General features: G+C 32.7%; 1 protein-coding gene across 4 annotated transcripts in view; it reads left to right on the forward strand.

Moving 5' to 3' along the window:
- Window positions 1-16,383, forward strand: part of LOC125054377 — a 56,790-nt gene that overhangs the window by 11,843 nt on the left and 28,564 nt on the right. For all 4 annotated transcript variants that reach the window (XM_047656230.1, XM_047656231.1, XM_047656232.1 and 1 more), the window contains exons 5-12: window positions 3,483-3,696; window positions 8,761-8,856; window positions 10,362-10,588; window positions 11,235-11,451; window positions 14,041-14,136; window positions 15,003-15,235; window positions 15,572-15,782; window positions 16,191-16,283. In XM_047656230.1, the coding sequence (XP_047512186.1) occupies window positions 3,483-3,696; window positions 8,761-8,856; window positions 10,362-10,588; window positions 11,235-11,451; window positions 14,041-14,136; window positions 15,003-15,235; window positions 15,572-15,782; window positions 16,191-16,283 (1,387 nt within the window). The remainder of the gene's footprint in view (window positions 1-3,482; window positions 3,697-8,760; window positions 8,857-10,361; window positions 10,589-11,234; window positions 11,452-14,040; window positions 14,137-15,002; window positions 15,236-15,571; window positions 15,783-16,190; window positions 16,284-16,383) is intronic.

The raw sequence follows: 16,383 nt of genomic DNA on the forward strand, positions 1-16,383 counted from the left end.
CTTCGTTTTTTATGTACGATACAACAGTTTTGCTGTCGCTTTGCAGGATTACCATCGAGTTCTTTAGGACTTCGGATGTCAAAGAGATTGCTGCTACCACAGCGTGCATCTCCTTTAAATTGCAATGCCACTCAATCTGACTTTGAGTCCAAGAACCATTCAGGGGTTTGTTGTTGATTAGCGCTCCCCATTGTAGATCCGATGCATCGGTGACAATGTAATTCACATGCCATGTTTTGAAGTGAATCGGTGTTTTGTGACTGAGGTTGTGCAAACACCATACCACGTCCTGATTCACCTCTGCAAGAGAACTCGGGCAAAGAGGAGCTCTCCTAAATGCATTGCTGTGTCGCTGCAGCGTTCGGCAACGCAACCTTCCCCGGTGGGTGATGAAGGTCGCAAAATTGAGATACCCTAAGAGGCGTTGGGCCTGCTTGAGGGTCCAATTTGCCGGCTGACAAGCGTGTTATCAGGCACTGACGAATTTTGATAACTTTTTACGGGTAAGGACTTTGCATTTGATAGTGTGTCCCACGTGATACCCAGAAAATCGATCGACCTCGTTGGAGTGCATATCGACTTCTCTCGATTTATGGTCCAGCCCAGGTTCTTCAAAAAGGTCATGGCTACGAGAACCTGGGAGTTAAGAATTGTTCTGTCCTGGTGGACCAGTAAGTAATCGTTCAAGAAAACGATCACTCTTAAGCCCTGACGGCGTTATAGCTCGGCTGTCCAATTTGTCACCGAAGCAAACATTTTCGGAGCTATGGCCAACCCAATAGGTAGACAAGTCATTTGAAGGAGCCTTCCCTCGTAACTGATACGCAGAAAGCAACGATGTTCGAGGGAAATCGGTACATGATAGTAGGATTGCCTGTGATCCAGCTTCACCATCCAATCGCCTTTTTGTAGGAAATTTGGCATTTGGTGGTGATGAAACAGATGAAAAGGTTCTGGTTTCATGAACCGATTTAAAGATTTTAGGCTGAAAATGACTCGATTTTTCCGTTCTTCGTTATTATGAAATATGAACGATATGATATGATAGATATGAACGACGGAGTCAGCGGTGCTGGCTCCAGTATATGGTCTCGAATCATGGTATGTATTTCCAAGGAAATCGAAGTTGAAACAGGTGTTTGCAACTTTTTTAGGATTTAAGACAGTACTAATAGCGGTTTTCGATTGAAAGTTATTCGAGCGGAGGTTATTAATTTTAGAATGGAAAAAGGAGGTTTTAATTTCACCCAATTTTGTGATAGTTCCTTAAACATCCGCACGAAAAGCCCATCGAGTCACTTATGTTGGTATTTATTTGGATTGTTATATTTGCGTCCCCCCTTTTGATGTGAAACATCTATAACCGCACGTAAAACCGATTTCTGGTGTGGCGACAAATGCCGTGGCGATGCCACGCTATATGATGGTATATATACAGTCTATATGCAGTAGTGTGTACGGTGTATTTCGAAGTCACTGATTAAACAAATTAAGTAGTCACGTTTTGAAATAAATTCGTAAATTTTTGTATTTAAATGAAAATAAATGTTTATTCAATAAATAGTCATCGTTATTTTAACAAAATAATGTCGATGTTTCACATCTGCCAGGCGTCCCGTGACGGCTCACATTTTTTATTTTCGTGATCATCGAAGTTGTGACTCTGTTGTCCTTGTTTTGAGTTGTATCGGTTACCAAGAAAAGGGCTTTTGACTAACCTGAGACGTTGAAGCTACAGGCGATTAAAAACGTATGCGTGATTTAACGCGTATTGTTTTAGATTGGTACCCGCGAATTCTGTCAATTTTGACAATACTACCAACATTTTGTAAATATTTAGATAATTTTTCAGGATTAAACATGTACTCCGAAGAGGGGTGGGAATTTTATCTAAATCTTCTATAACATGTTTTTAAAGTTTGACCAAAACATTCTTGCAATTTATTATGTATAGAATTTAAATTAAGAACCGCGTTCGACTGCAGACCACTAAAACGCTACGTAACGCTTTATTGATAAACTCATTTTTAAATCGGTAGAAGCAGGAAAAGCAACGTATTTCTTTTGTATATCAATATAACGTACACAGTTCAAATCAGAAATGTAAAAACCTCTGCATTGAAATTAATATTATAATTTATAACTCGGAGGTTCTTGAACCGACACGTCTAAATGAGCAATATCATTAACTACAGCCGCATGGTTCAAAAAAGGGTCGTGTAGGTTTGCATTATTAGATTCGGTCACTTTATGTAATATGCTAGACGACGCAGCATAATTGTAAAAAAGTATTATTAAGGTGACTCACCAATTACTGCGACAATTGCTCAAACCTGAGAATAATCACGTGAATTACTGCTGTGGCGGCGGTTCTTCATCCTCTTCACTCGTACTCGAACTTTGCGAAGAACTCGGCTTGTCAGAACTTGCAGAGACAATATCTCCCGTGATATGAGACGGCCTTGTAAAGCGCGGGTGAGGCACGTTTGACCGCGTAGCCAACACATTTACACCGATTTTAGCACTTTCATTAGCCATTTTATATTTTTAACGTGAAAACCGAGTTAACCATTTTACGAAATAATTATTTCCACTTTGAAAATAAATTTTAGGTCGATATAACTTTGAATATACTGATTCGTTTTTAAGTGTGCACTAGCGACTGTGCAAGACGAAAAACGACGCAACAATGAACAAGAACTCTGGCGGCTTGCTTTAGCGCGATAAAAAGTTAGTTCCAGTTTCAAACGCTGAGCGCTGGCGGCGGTGTCACGTGGTGGGAAAAGGTCGGATACTAGCGATTTGGGCGGAAAAGGAAACGATGTACTCTCATAATGGACCTCGGACGTCAAACGGAACACATAATAAATATTTAGCGTTAATAATTTAACAATATTTAATTTTAATATTTATTCAATTATTAATTAATATTAATAATTATTATTATTTATTATCGAAGTGAAACTTCTTTATCGGGGTTGGAAAAAAATGTAGTGTAACATTTTTTCGTTACGCGTCACATTTTTCGGTTACGCGCCATGTTGCTTTTTGAAGTCAAACTTCTTTATCAGCGGTGTATTTGTGAACGTGACTTAAGCCTAAATTTATAGTCCATCCAAAAACACAACCTGATCTTATGAGTGTTATAATAATGTAAGAGCTAGGGCAAGCATCTTAGGGTAGGAAATTGAACACTCCAATAATGATTTGATTCACTATAATTTTCTTCACTGACTTTACATAAACTGTAAAACTTCAAACTTCTACAAAGGATTATTGCCCGTGCGCATGTGACATCACTTCTTTTACAATCTATTTTCTCCGACTTGATCATCCCACTTCGGAAAGTTGTTCGACGTCAATTCATAAACAAACGAACGATTCAAATGATTCTTGTAACACGATTCTTAAGAATATGTTTCATAAAAATGTTTAGAATTTAATTAAATGATTTATTTTTTATTTTTATTATTGAATTTTAGTTTAAAGGGGTGTGGCATCAAATCTCGTCTTATTACACACCAAATACTCAAGGGAAGTGCAACAGGGCAGAATATACTGTTCGAGGAGAGGTCGTAGATGTAGTCAACAGTGAAGTTATCAACGCAACTTTGAGAACTATAACTGGTACAGCAACTATTGCCAGCTCAGATAGAAGCGCAAAGCTGAATGTGACTTTGGAAGTGACACCGAATAGTAAGTAGTAATTAATTATAAAACTTTTTATTTCAGAAGGTATGTACATTTTTCCAACTTTCGCAAAAAAATACAAACAAATATTTTCTAGTAATTTACCTTTTCCTCTTGTTTATGCCGAATCCCAAACAGGTCTTCCTAGAAATCGAACCCTGGACGCGAGCGGGATCGGTTAGTAATGATGTTATTGTAAAAAAAGGGTGGGTGTACCTTTGTACGCGCGTAAGAAGTTATACCTACTTCTTTGGCTTTCTTTTTTTTTTAATATTAAATAATTAATAATAAATAATTTAACGTTAATAATTTAATAAATTTTAATATTTAGTATTATATAATTATTAATTCATAATAATTATTTATTATTTTATTATATTATTCATTCAATTTCATAACTTTTCATAACCTTTTAACAAAAAGTCTCTGTGAAAAAGCATTGCTAAATTTCTTTGATAAAATAATTAAAACTCCTTTATTTGTTTATAAGGAAGGTCATTTTGGTCATTCAAAATTGGCATAGCTGCTAACTTCACGCATATTTTTATTTCTTTTTACTTGTAGATTGTCGTATTCCCATCTCGCTCGCGCACGCTCGGCGCCCGGCTGGTTAAAATAGATTTCATTAGTGGGCAACTTCATACTGATAATTTTGTGTCACGGTGCGCGCGCATCGTAAAATTTCACTCTCATCAATTTTTCATAACGCGCCTAAAGAAGTATAACTTCAAAAAAATGTCTTGCTCAAATTTTTATTATCCAGTAATAGCACCTGTTAACTATTATATTACAAAATTTCAAACTCTGCATTCACCTAAGTAAAATAGTCCAAACAAATAAGGAATTAAAGTTCCTATCGCACGTATCTGTATAAATGCGATAACCTCAAAAACTCAATTCCGTAGAACATATTTTATTTAATTCGTCACCAATAGATAGTGGATTTCGTTTAAATTAACTAAATGAACGAATAACGATTATATTATTTAATCGCAAAAATCTTGACTAAATACAAGTAATCTTGTTAAAATATTTTTTTTTACTAGAATGTTCGACTTAAATATTGCACAAGTCAGCCATTTCATAATTAATATGAATGTTTATAAAAAAAATATGAATGACCGTTACCAATTACCGGTTCTGATAAAATATCTGAGATAATTTTATCGGCTATTTAATTGAAATGTGTTGTTATTATGCTGATTATATAGATAATATCAAAATAGAAGCAGTTTAGCTGCTATTTCAGAAGCTTCACCTTAATTTGACGAATTTTGACTTTGTAGGTGGGTAAGAAAATATTCTGAAATATTGGTAAAGTGTAATTATAAAAGACTGTTCCGTAACATTGTTCATTAAAAAGGAATAAGGTTAAAATTTAGTTTAACATAATTATTTAAAAGTTAACTAACATATTTAAAGAAAAAAAGTAACAGGATTTACGAAGAACGCTGCTGACTATTATTATTATTTATTATTATGTATATAATCACACTAGCAGCTAAATAAGCTGATGCTCGTGTATTTTGAGATTTGGAGAAACTATCCAATCTATTTTTAAAGGAGTTCAAAGATGGTGCACTGATTACACTTTCCGGAAGCCTATTTCAGTCGGCCACTACTCGGTTTGGGAGAAAGTTCTGTAGGAAATTTGTGTTATGTTGAGTGAGTCTTAAGTTTTATAGAACTACCCCTCAAATGTGTATTTTCACTTAAAATAAAGAGCTTCTCAATTCCAGGAACATTATAGTGGCCAGTGAGGATTTTAAAGGTTTCAATGAAATTTCCTCTTAATCTCCTACTTCCTAAATCAGTAAGGTCAAGTGCTTTCAGACGCTCATTATAAAATTTCTTCCTTAGTTACCTGATCATTTCGCTTTTCTTTGAACCCTTTCAATCATACTAATATCCTTTATGAAATGAGGATCCCAAAAACTATGTAACTAATCAGTAATTTTCCATTTAAGGTTCATAGAATTGTTTTGCCAAATAATATTTAGTATTATATTGTGAAACAAAGCGCGAACTATGACCCGTTTGACAAAATCCGATTCATTTGAGGCGAAAGTATAGAGAACATCATTAAGCGTGTATACTTATACTGATTTCTACTACGGTAGAAAACTACGAGAATTTTCATAACTACAGATCGATTGGTTGACAAATGACGCATAAGTTGAATACAACGTCTTTTTTTATGACCCAGGATTTATTTCTTATCATCTTCATCAAACTTTATGTATTTTAAAGTGCCGACGGCTGTCAATTAGAAGTTGAAATTTTAATAATATAGATTTTTATCTCTTTATAATGCAAAATTAATAGACGCTCTATGTCATTCCAGCATAAAACCGTGTTGACATCTTATATTGAACATTTAAAGATTATCCAATTATATACATTTTTTTGAACCTTGAACCTTCAAAAATCGTGAATGGCAGCGTCAGACAAATATCCCAGAGACTAAAAATCTATCAACCCATCAATTTTTAAATTTAGAATAACACGTTCAGTTAAGATTCAACCTCTTTTTTAAATGTTATTTAAAAGTGTAATAACCCCCTTTACAGGGTTATCGGAAGAGCTTTGATAACCTAGGTAATCGAAATGAGATGTTTTTAGTTTTAGAGACTACCTATCATTTAGATAAGTACTAAGACAAAAACAAGAAAATGTATTTATTGAAAGGTCAAATACCCGGTTATATTATGTAGGATATCAATTTAAGTTTTTGTTACATTATGATTTCTGGACACTCTTTAAAATTCAAGAAAACATTTTATTCATTTGTAAAAACATTTGTAAATTCTATATTAATCTATGATACATTTTGAAAGTCTTTCTCGTGATGGGTTTCAGTACAAGAAGTATTTTTGTTTTATCTTGCCAATTTGCAGTAATTATTGATTATAATATTTAAGATTATTATTTTTAAATCGGCCAGTGTTTTATTACAAGGCCGATAAACAGGTCATATCTAAATAGGTTTCATTACTAATGTAAATGCAAAGTCCAACGTAATAACGAAACGATATAATAATGACAACCAAAAACCAGTTCTTTGAATCAATCAATTTGAGAGGTTCGTCATTTACTGACGAAAAGTTTTTAAAATAATATCAGGAATAATGCACTTAGATATTTTTTGTGCACAATTACTAGTAATACGTTTTAAGACCTGTTTTAAACTTTGAAATTCATGGCGAGACTGATTATTTATGAAAGCTTTTTCCTAATAAACAATAAACTACAAGCTCCCTCTCAGAAGGCCAAATCGTAAAATGACTGATTTGAGCGCGACCGCCGCTGCGTAAACCGCTGTGAGAGTTCGAAAAGTGAGTTACAGAATCGCGAGGCTGTTACTAGGAAAAAGCTTTTATTAATAATAATCAGTCTCGCCTTCAAATTCACTTAGTTGTCTAAGGGCTGATTTCACCAATGTCGTAGTTATCCGAGAATAGCTATACCAAGGATAAACATATTCGCTTGAATTTAATCCCAGATAACTCACTTTACATTTCACCATGTAAAACATCCGATAAACTAGTCTCAGATTAGCTATTCTTTGGAATAGCCGTTTTGCTTATCTGTGGAAGTGTATATTGAGTGAACGAACGAATGAGTGTATAATGAAAACAAATTAAATGTGCAATTTCTTTAAAGAACATGAAGGTTAAATGGAACTTTTTACTTTAGTTGGATTATACGTCAGTTTGAAGCTGTCATGGAACCTACTTTGTAATCTGTGGTCAGGTCATAGAAGCTTTGTTTTGCCTGAGTGTTTATTTTGGTTTTGATTTGAAAGAAGAAAATAAATAACAGAAACAATATCGTTCATGATAATGACTCTTGCCTTGGATATGGATATTGATGACTGTGCTTTAATATCTGTAGAGGATGCTGGAAATACCCCTCTCACTCAAAAGAAAAATTGGAGCAGCAGACGCAGACCTACTTTACCGGTTTCTTCAACTTTAGAAGAGTTACATAAAATTTAAATAAAAGCTGTACAAATGCAAATGAATTTTGCTGCTGAGGAGAGAGAGGAAGGAAAAAAAATATTTGAAGTTGAAATAAAAATTAAAAATGAAATATTAAAACGGGAGAATATCAAAACACGAAATCTTTTTGCACAAATGAAACATCGAAGAATAAATAGAAAACCAACCTAAAATAGGTTATCTCATTAGATTTAAGTATATTGTTATGTTATATTACAGACTTAACTTTAATAAAATTGTAGTTAATAAAACAAATATAAATGAAAAAGTTGTGACATGACATGTCGGCCATTTTTAACCAAGGAATATCTCCGTATTCGTTCAAAATTGGGCGTATAAATCTTATCCTTGGAATAAGGTTTTATTCTCAGGTTAAGTAGTTGGTGAAATGTAAAATTTGCTATTCCAGGGTTAATTCCTTGGAATAAAACTTATCTGAGTTTGGTGAAATTAGCCCTAAGTGTGCATTGCTGTCAGGATTCCAAATTTCATTTTATACTCGTGTCATAACAATATTTTTAAAGACCACTTTTATTATTCGTTTTCTATCGTTGTAATATTTTTAACAACGGGATATTGTAAGTCGACGATTTGTTTTATGTTTGTTTTGGATGTTTTGCCATAGCTGCTTGGTCTGTAATTAATTAAAAATTCCACTGCTGTCTTATCATTTTTTATTTGACGGCCATCGGCAGTTGAAAATACATAAAATTTCGTGAAGAGATAAAACTTTAAATAGTTTTTTATTACATTAACTTTAGCTTATATGAAGTCTTATTTAAAATTAAGTAAACTAACATTTAGTTTAGATTTTATAAAGATATTTTTACTTAGTCTTAATATGTCTTTATTTATTGACGTTCATATACTTATGAACGTCAATAAATAAAGACAACATTGTGTTACCTAAATGTATAAATGATTATGAATTCTTAGAACCCCTTCGCCTGCACAAATGAGTTCTGTGTGCGCTTTCATTGTTAACTTGTCATAAATTGCCCAATATATTTGGACAATCACAGGCATGTAAATAATCTTATAATCGTTATTATAATATCATATTTTCCAGATTATGTGACTCAGCCGCTATGGATTCTAGCAACGAATTACAATACCTATGCAGTTTCCTATACGTGCGTGGACCTAGATGGAAATCGGAAGCAAGGTAAATTTTAGTTTAGAAGAGTTTGGATTTACGTTATTTTAAAATTTACAATTGGTCACGCGAGCTATTTGGAAATGATGTTTGTCTTGATATTACAGATTCACAATCAAACTATTACGTCCAAATAGCTTTATAAAAACGTCTAGGCAGGAAATAACAATCTTTTAGCATTAATGCAAAAACCAAAAAACAAATAAAAAAGCGGACTGACTTTTTAAAATATGCTCATTGAATAATCATGAAGAAACTTGATCGAAACTGCATTTGTTATCATAGAAAATTTAAAGTGTTTTTTAATAGTAGTAAAATGTAAAATATTAATTTTAATGTAAATGTCAAGTAATAATTAACATTGTTTAGAACATACAAGTGTCAATTATCATTATTTAAGTAATAAAGCATTCTTGATATATAAATTGCATAGGCAAATTTGATAAACTTTATATTATCGAAAGCTTGGTCACATATTTTTATCAGTATCTAGATATTATTTTAACATTATTATTGTATATTTATTTTTATTATATTATTACCTAAATTTAAGTAGCGTTAACGGTACACAGGGACCAAACTTTTTAAAATTATCTATTTTTAATATATACGTTAAGAAAATTGTAAATACTATATGGGTGAGTTGGAAAAGAACTATTATAGTACGTAATTCACAATCATCGTTTCATCATCATCACAAGAGTACGTTTCAGTGATCATGCTGTATAGCGCGCGTAACATTGAGACAATTTCCTAATTTTAATTAAAAATGAATACTTAACTATTTATTTGGTGTTATTGAATATATTTTTAGAATTATATTACAATTAGGACATTTTATTTATATTTGCTCCCGGTTAATCTTATACATACGACAATATTATCAATATAGTATGTAATATTTTTATGTTCAATTAAAGTAATAATAAAAATTATTAAAAAGAAAATCAAAACAAATTTAAAAAGTGTGGTCCCTGTGGCACCTTTAACGCTGGCAGCAGTTCCTCGCTGTATTGCGAAACTTATTCGTTGAGCCAGGAAAGTTCCAGCTCTGGGGTCACCAGTACTATATACTAGGCGCCAACTCAAATCTTTAATAAGCTCCTAAATAATCTTAATATATATAAATAACGTGTCACGTTGTTTGTCCGCTATGGACTCCTAAACTACCGAACCGATATCAATCAAATTTGCACACCGTGTGCAGTTTGATCTAACTTAAAAGATAGGATAGCTTACACCTCAATTTATACCCGCAATATTATTTTATTACAAAATATTATTATTTAACAGTCACAATTCTAATAGATGGCGCTGTGTTGAAAGTACCAACGTTTCACATAAGCTACAATTTAATGGCATAACCACCAATAAAGCATGGTAGTCCCCATGACTGGTGTTCTCCTACCGTTTTCCTTGAATAGTTTACTACTATGTAATATAACAAAAACCTTAACCACAGCAACGCTTGGCCGGTCTGCTAGTTATAATTATATACCTTAAACTAATTTTAGTGACCAGCTGGATCCTAAGCCGATCTCGTAACCTAACTGATGCAGCGAGAACCGAAGTTAACTCAGTAATTGACTCCTACTACGATTTAAGCAGACAGTATTTTATGGACGCTGATCAAACTGACGATGCATGCTTCTATCTTCCTCCGCGAACTGGGAAGGCTGTCGTGTTTCGGGGCAAATGTGATGAGAATATAAAAGTGATGACGAACTTTACAGCATCTCAGGTAAGGATTAAAGAAGCAGCATCACGAGTCTTCTTGTGCCATGAATTTAGCCGCTTGTTGTATAAAAAAGTATGTTTGCTAAATGGACTTTCTGTGTTACCAAGCGTTGGGAAAAAACAGCGAACGACGAATTAAGAGAAACAAAATGGTCATGACGTCAGATTTTTGTATCTCTTATTTGATATATTTTTCTTAATAGACTAAATAATGATAACACACCTTTTGTAACACACGTCGGCAATTTTTTCGTCTAGTAAATGTTAAAGGCGCACATAAAAAGACTGATTAGATTGAAAGACTGAAAAAGTCAAAAGTCAATCATTTATTTATAACACAACATTTATGAATGTCAAAAAAGAAATATTCATTAAATGCTTCCAATTTTACATTTACTGCCAGTTCTCAAACAAGGGCGTAGAACGGAAGAGAAGAACTGGCAATAAACTCTCCGCCCCTCTTTTTTTAGAAAGAAGATTACTAGAGATTAGATGGATTTCATTAGTCCATAGCCTAAGCACGACCTAAGAGGGTAGAGAGTTACCGATCAAGCCAACTAGGCACCACTGATGGCAAATTCTGAAAATTCTCTTTATTTTTCGAAGTCGATATAAAAACAGTACGTTTTTCAAGTTGCGTTCTTTTTCAGTACCTGGGCCTTTGGCATAACATCGAGTCATACCCATCTCCGAACCAACCAGGATCCTGCAGAAATGCAAGGTATTCATTGGCTGATGATGGTACCGTTGATGTCTTCAACACTCAAGTCATCGGAGAGGAACTTCTTACTATTAACGGAAAAGCCACCGTATCAAACGATGGCAGTGCAAGATTGAAAGTCAGTTTTCCAATACCCGGAACTAATCGTAAGTTATATTTTTAAGATAACAGCCCTGCGATTCTGTAACTCACTTCACGAACTCACACAGCGGTTTTCGCATCGGCGGTCTCTCTCAAATCAGTCGTGAAGCAGTCATTTTATGATTTGGCATTCTGATAAACAATAAAGTACAAGCTCCCACCTTTTCAGAATGCCAAATCATAAAATGACTGCTTCACGACTGATTTGAGAGCGACCGCCGATGCGAAAACCGCTGTGTGAGTTCGTGAAGTGAGTTACAGAATCGCAGGGCTGTATTTATAAAACAGATATTGCAAATTCGGATAGTTCTTTATACTTAGTACGAATAGTTTGAATGTTTCTTATCTAACGTTATTTTTTCAATCACAAGAAAATTGGTGTTACAACATTACTGCTAATATTAGAAATCAGCTATTTATCATTATCTCTACCTAAATAGTCATAATAGTAATTAAAATTGATAAATTAAAACAAATTTAAAAAGTCTGGAGCCTGTGGCAGTGTACCTTTAATGCTAGCAACATTTCCTCGCTGTATTGCGATACTTATTCGTTAAGTGAGGAAAGTACCAGCTCGGGAGCACCGATACTATCTACCAGGCGCCAACTTAAATATTTGATTAGCGCCTGTGCACTTGAACCCCACGTCTCAAGAGTCTCTTACTCCAAAGGGAACAAAATCAAAGTTAGAGTTATTTTTCAGTATCTTTTTATTTCTCATAAGTTTATGTTAAACTTTGTTTCAAACAGCCAAGTTCGCATCCCGTCCCATGTCTCAAAATCCTTAAAGTCTATCTTAAAAGAGATATTCACTAAAGTTTATAAGAATAAAAAAACAACATAAACGCGATTTGTAATTTTTATTATAATTAAAATAACTGCGAAATTGGTATACCTCCTCCTCATGAGCTTTTTAATAGTAATGATATAAATAACTTTGATACGAAAATTTAATTATGAAAATCTTTATGTACAATTAATTAATTAATATTATTTTGTTACACGATAAAACTATTTTGACTAATATAACATTCAATTAATTTTATCATTCTAGCGCTTGTTTTTCAGCTAATTTATTATTGTACTCGCACTTAGCCTTATCAATTTTGCAAACTTAATTACCATTATTATTTGAATAACATTTAGTACCTAACTCAGGGTCATGAACGAAAAAACATTACAGTTCGTAAGCATTAACACTGGAATTTTTTGCTTTAAATTTACATTTATTATGCCTTAAACAAGAACATTAACATTTTCACTGATCACTCAATATTTAAGTTTTTTTAAAGCCTAACCTAACCTAACCTAACATAGGCATAATTAGCAAACATGAATTTATTTAATTAATTAGAGTCTTTTTCTTATTGCACACAAATAAATTAATTGGTAATGGCATCTGAAATCTGCATCTAACTTTATGTCTTTGGTCTATCTTGAATATACATACATACAGTTTCAGACGATTAATATCTGACAGATAAATATAATTATAAACATCAATCATTAAATACTATTAAATTATTACGTTACAAAGCATCTTTGTGTTAATTAAAAATTTTCATCGTCGTGCAGTGTATTTTATTTATGATTTCTTTTTTATAATTTCATATTTTTTTGCATGAATGAATGGATGCTACCTTCAAATGCAGTAAATTTAATTTGTTTATAATTCCAAATAAGTAATTTGAATTTTAAATACATTCTACAAGCTAGAATCCTAAAAAGCAAGATAAATTTTGAAAAAACTAATTATTTAAACCAATCGATATGATAAGGTATCAAAATATCATTAAAACCCATTCTCGTTAAAGTTACCAAAGATCGCTGTTGCTAATTAAATTATGGAGATAGTTATGGAAAAGCTTTACTTAGAAAATCACTTTTAATTCTAGACCTTACAAATCTATTTTAATTTATGTTATTATTATTAATTACTTGATATGTCATGTGGAACATGGTATAATGGCTGCAGCTCCTTACAAACGTTGTGTAAGAAAAAATGGAAATTAAAAAGAGTGGCGGAGAGTTTATTACCAGTTCTTCTCTCCCGTTCTACGCCCTTGATTTGAGAACTGGCAGTAAATGTAAAATTACAAACATTAATATGTATTTCTTTACAGACGAGTCATAAGTGTAAATTATGTTAACTATATGATTAAATGATTTTTACTTTTACTTTACTTTTAATAGTCCATACATTAGTGACATTGTGAATACAGAGTTACCTACTCTAACGGAAAAGTATGCCTACTTGATTTTTCTATTCGGGAAATTTATCATGTTACTTGTATGTATATAGGTAAATCTTTCTTTAAGACTTTATTTTTCATATACGTATTTATATTCTTTGGATTAAAGCATTGACTATCGCTGGGTCAATTGTTACGTCTTGTCATAAATTTTCAATTTATTTTATTAGAAGGTGTAGGTTTTTTTATATCTAGCCAGCCTTTACTTTATTAATGCTTTACTAACATAAATATTTAAGTTAGCATAGTATAATTATTTATTCATTGATAAAAAAAACGTCGAAACAATATTAGAGGTCTACAATATGAACAATTTTGTTTAACAGTCGTATTCTTTTACAGGAACAACCTTAACGGACTACTGGATCCTTTCAACTGATTATAAGTCATACGCTATCGTCTACTCTTGTACAAATCTTAACGAAGAAGAAAGATCAGGTTTGCTATCTGTTCCTTGTATTTATATTAACATTGGCATAATATGAAAGATGATTATAATTGTAAAATGGAGACGTAGTTAGTAAGATAGATGTTTTGATGTGAAACATCTATACCCGCACGTAAAACCGATTTCTGGCGTGGCGACGCTTCGCCACGCTATATGATGGTATATATATATATATATATATATACATATATATATATATATATACAGTCTATATGCAGTAGTGTGTACGGTGTGTGTATTTCGAAGTAAATTTTTGTATTTAATGAAAATAAATGTTTATTCAATAAATAGTCATCGTTATCTGGAAAAAAATCGTAACATTTTATTTTATCATTATGACATATTTAGTTCCTATCACAATCTGTTCTTTTCTGCATATTACTTTTACGAAATAATGTCGATGTTTCACATCTGCCAGGCGTCCCGTGACTGCTCAATTTTTTTATATTAGAGAGAATGAGCATTTTCAATAAGTAATCATAAGCAAACCTATTTAAGAATTCAATACATACCTATTATCTTTATTCAAAAAAAACAATGTTGTTGGGAAAAAAAATATTTCCCACAAAAAAGCACAAATACTTTGGAAGTAGCGCGTAAATTTAAGGCTCCTTAATGACTGATTAAAATTTAAAAAAAACAATGCCCCTATAACCAGCCGTCAGGGGCAAACTCCGTTAGTTTTTAGAAGAGGTTTTACTTCATTCTACGAACACAAAGATAGAAAAGTTTATTCATAGCCATGATTCGAACGCAGGACCATTACCTATACGTGCCCTCAGACATTTAGCCAACACTACTATAACTAGTTGAAATTGCTCTTAACACATTCTAATAAAATGTAAAATATTTACAGTGTTTGTCTGGAAACTTAGTCGAACAAAGGAGTTGCCTGCAGAAGCTGATACGGCATTCGACGTTGTTAGTAGAGACATTCCCGTGATAAATCAGATGTACTTTGAAAAGGATAATCAGAACAAGACTGCTTGTTTCTATTATCCTAAAGAGAGACCTGGAGTCCCTGTTGTGTTCCCAGGAACGTGTTCTGATGATGACATCCCTGTTATAAATAATTTCAACGCAAGTTCGGTAAGTAGCTGGTTTTAAAACACTTTAAAATATTTACTTATAAAGTTCAACAAAAATGATTCACGACTAAACGTACGTAAAAAAATTACTACGCATTTAATTTAAGTTATAAATTATGTTTATTTGAAATAGGTTCACTTAAAAACTACGCAAAATGTGAACATTATATTTTATTAAATTAAAATCTGCGCAAAACATACAGAAATTATTTCATTAATTAATCCGTTACTCTACAGTTATTTATTAGTATATGGTTTTTTTTTTATTTTGGATCTGTGCTATAGTCAATAGTCATATCATGAGAACGGATAAAAATATGGTTTCAATTTATTTTAGTTCACGGGTGTATGGTATGAAATCCAAGCTTACCCAAAAGAATTTCAACCCGGACAATGCATCAAACATGAGTATTCCCAATCAGAAAATAATCTAACACTAACAACATCTAGCGTTGATAATCAATTTCTTAGAATTTCCATAAGTGATTTAGTTACAAATGGATCAAGTGGAAAATTAAGTATCAACACAGTTGGACCCAATGGAACAAGTAAGTTTTTCAAATTGCACGAAGGATAAGAAAGCGTTCAAGTATTACGTAACGAATTTTGGAGGGGGGGGGGGGGCTTCCTTTTGTAAAACGTTACGATGCGGGGCGGGGATTGAATTACGCGTTATTGTTAATATTATTCGACTTTCCAGTACTTTACAAAACGTAATGGTAACTTTTAGGTATAAAGAGTCACTAGGTGGTCACGAAACGTTTTACTATACGTATACTTGGTTACAGAAAAACGTTACGGCGCGTTACACGGGGGAAAGGGGGGGTCAATAATCTCCAAAAATTGCGTGACGTAATACTTGAACGCTCCCTAAGTTCCAACATAAAAATTATTCAAAGTAAAATTAATTTGTTTTGGTGGCTTTTATACAAAACACTAACTTAACATCTTTTCAGCAATAACAATACCGTTTTGGATTTTGAGCGTAAACTACAACGATTATGCCTTCGCTTACAGCTGCATGGACGTAGAAGAAGACCGCCGAGCAAGTAAGCTCTTTACAACTACAAATATAAAGTATCTTTTATCCTAGTATCTAAGGTTTTATGAAACCTTTTTTTTACCACGGTAAAAGTGAAACTTTTTTTC

The sequence above is a fragment of the Pieris napi genome, chromosome 12 (assembly GCF_905475465.1).
Source record: "Pieris napi chromosome 12, ilPieNapi1.2, whole genome shotgun sequence".
NCBI lineage: Eukaryota > Metazoa > Arthropoda > Insecta > Lepidoptera > Pieridae > Pieris > Pieris napi.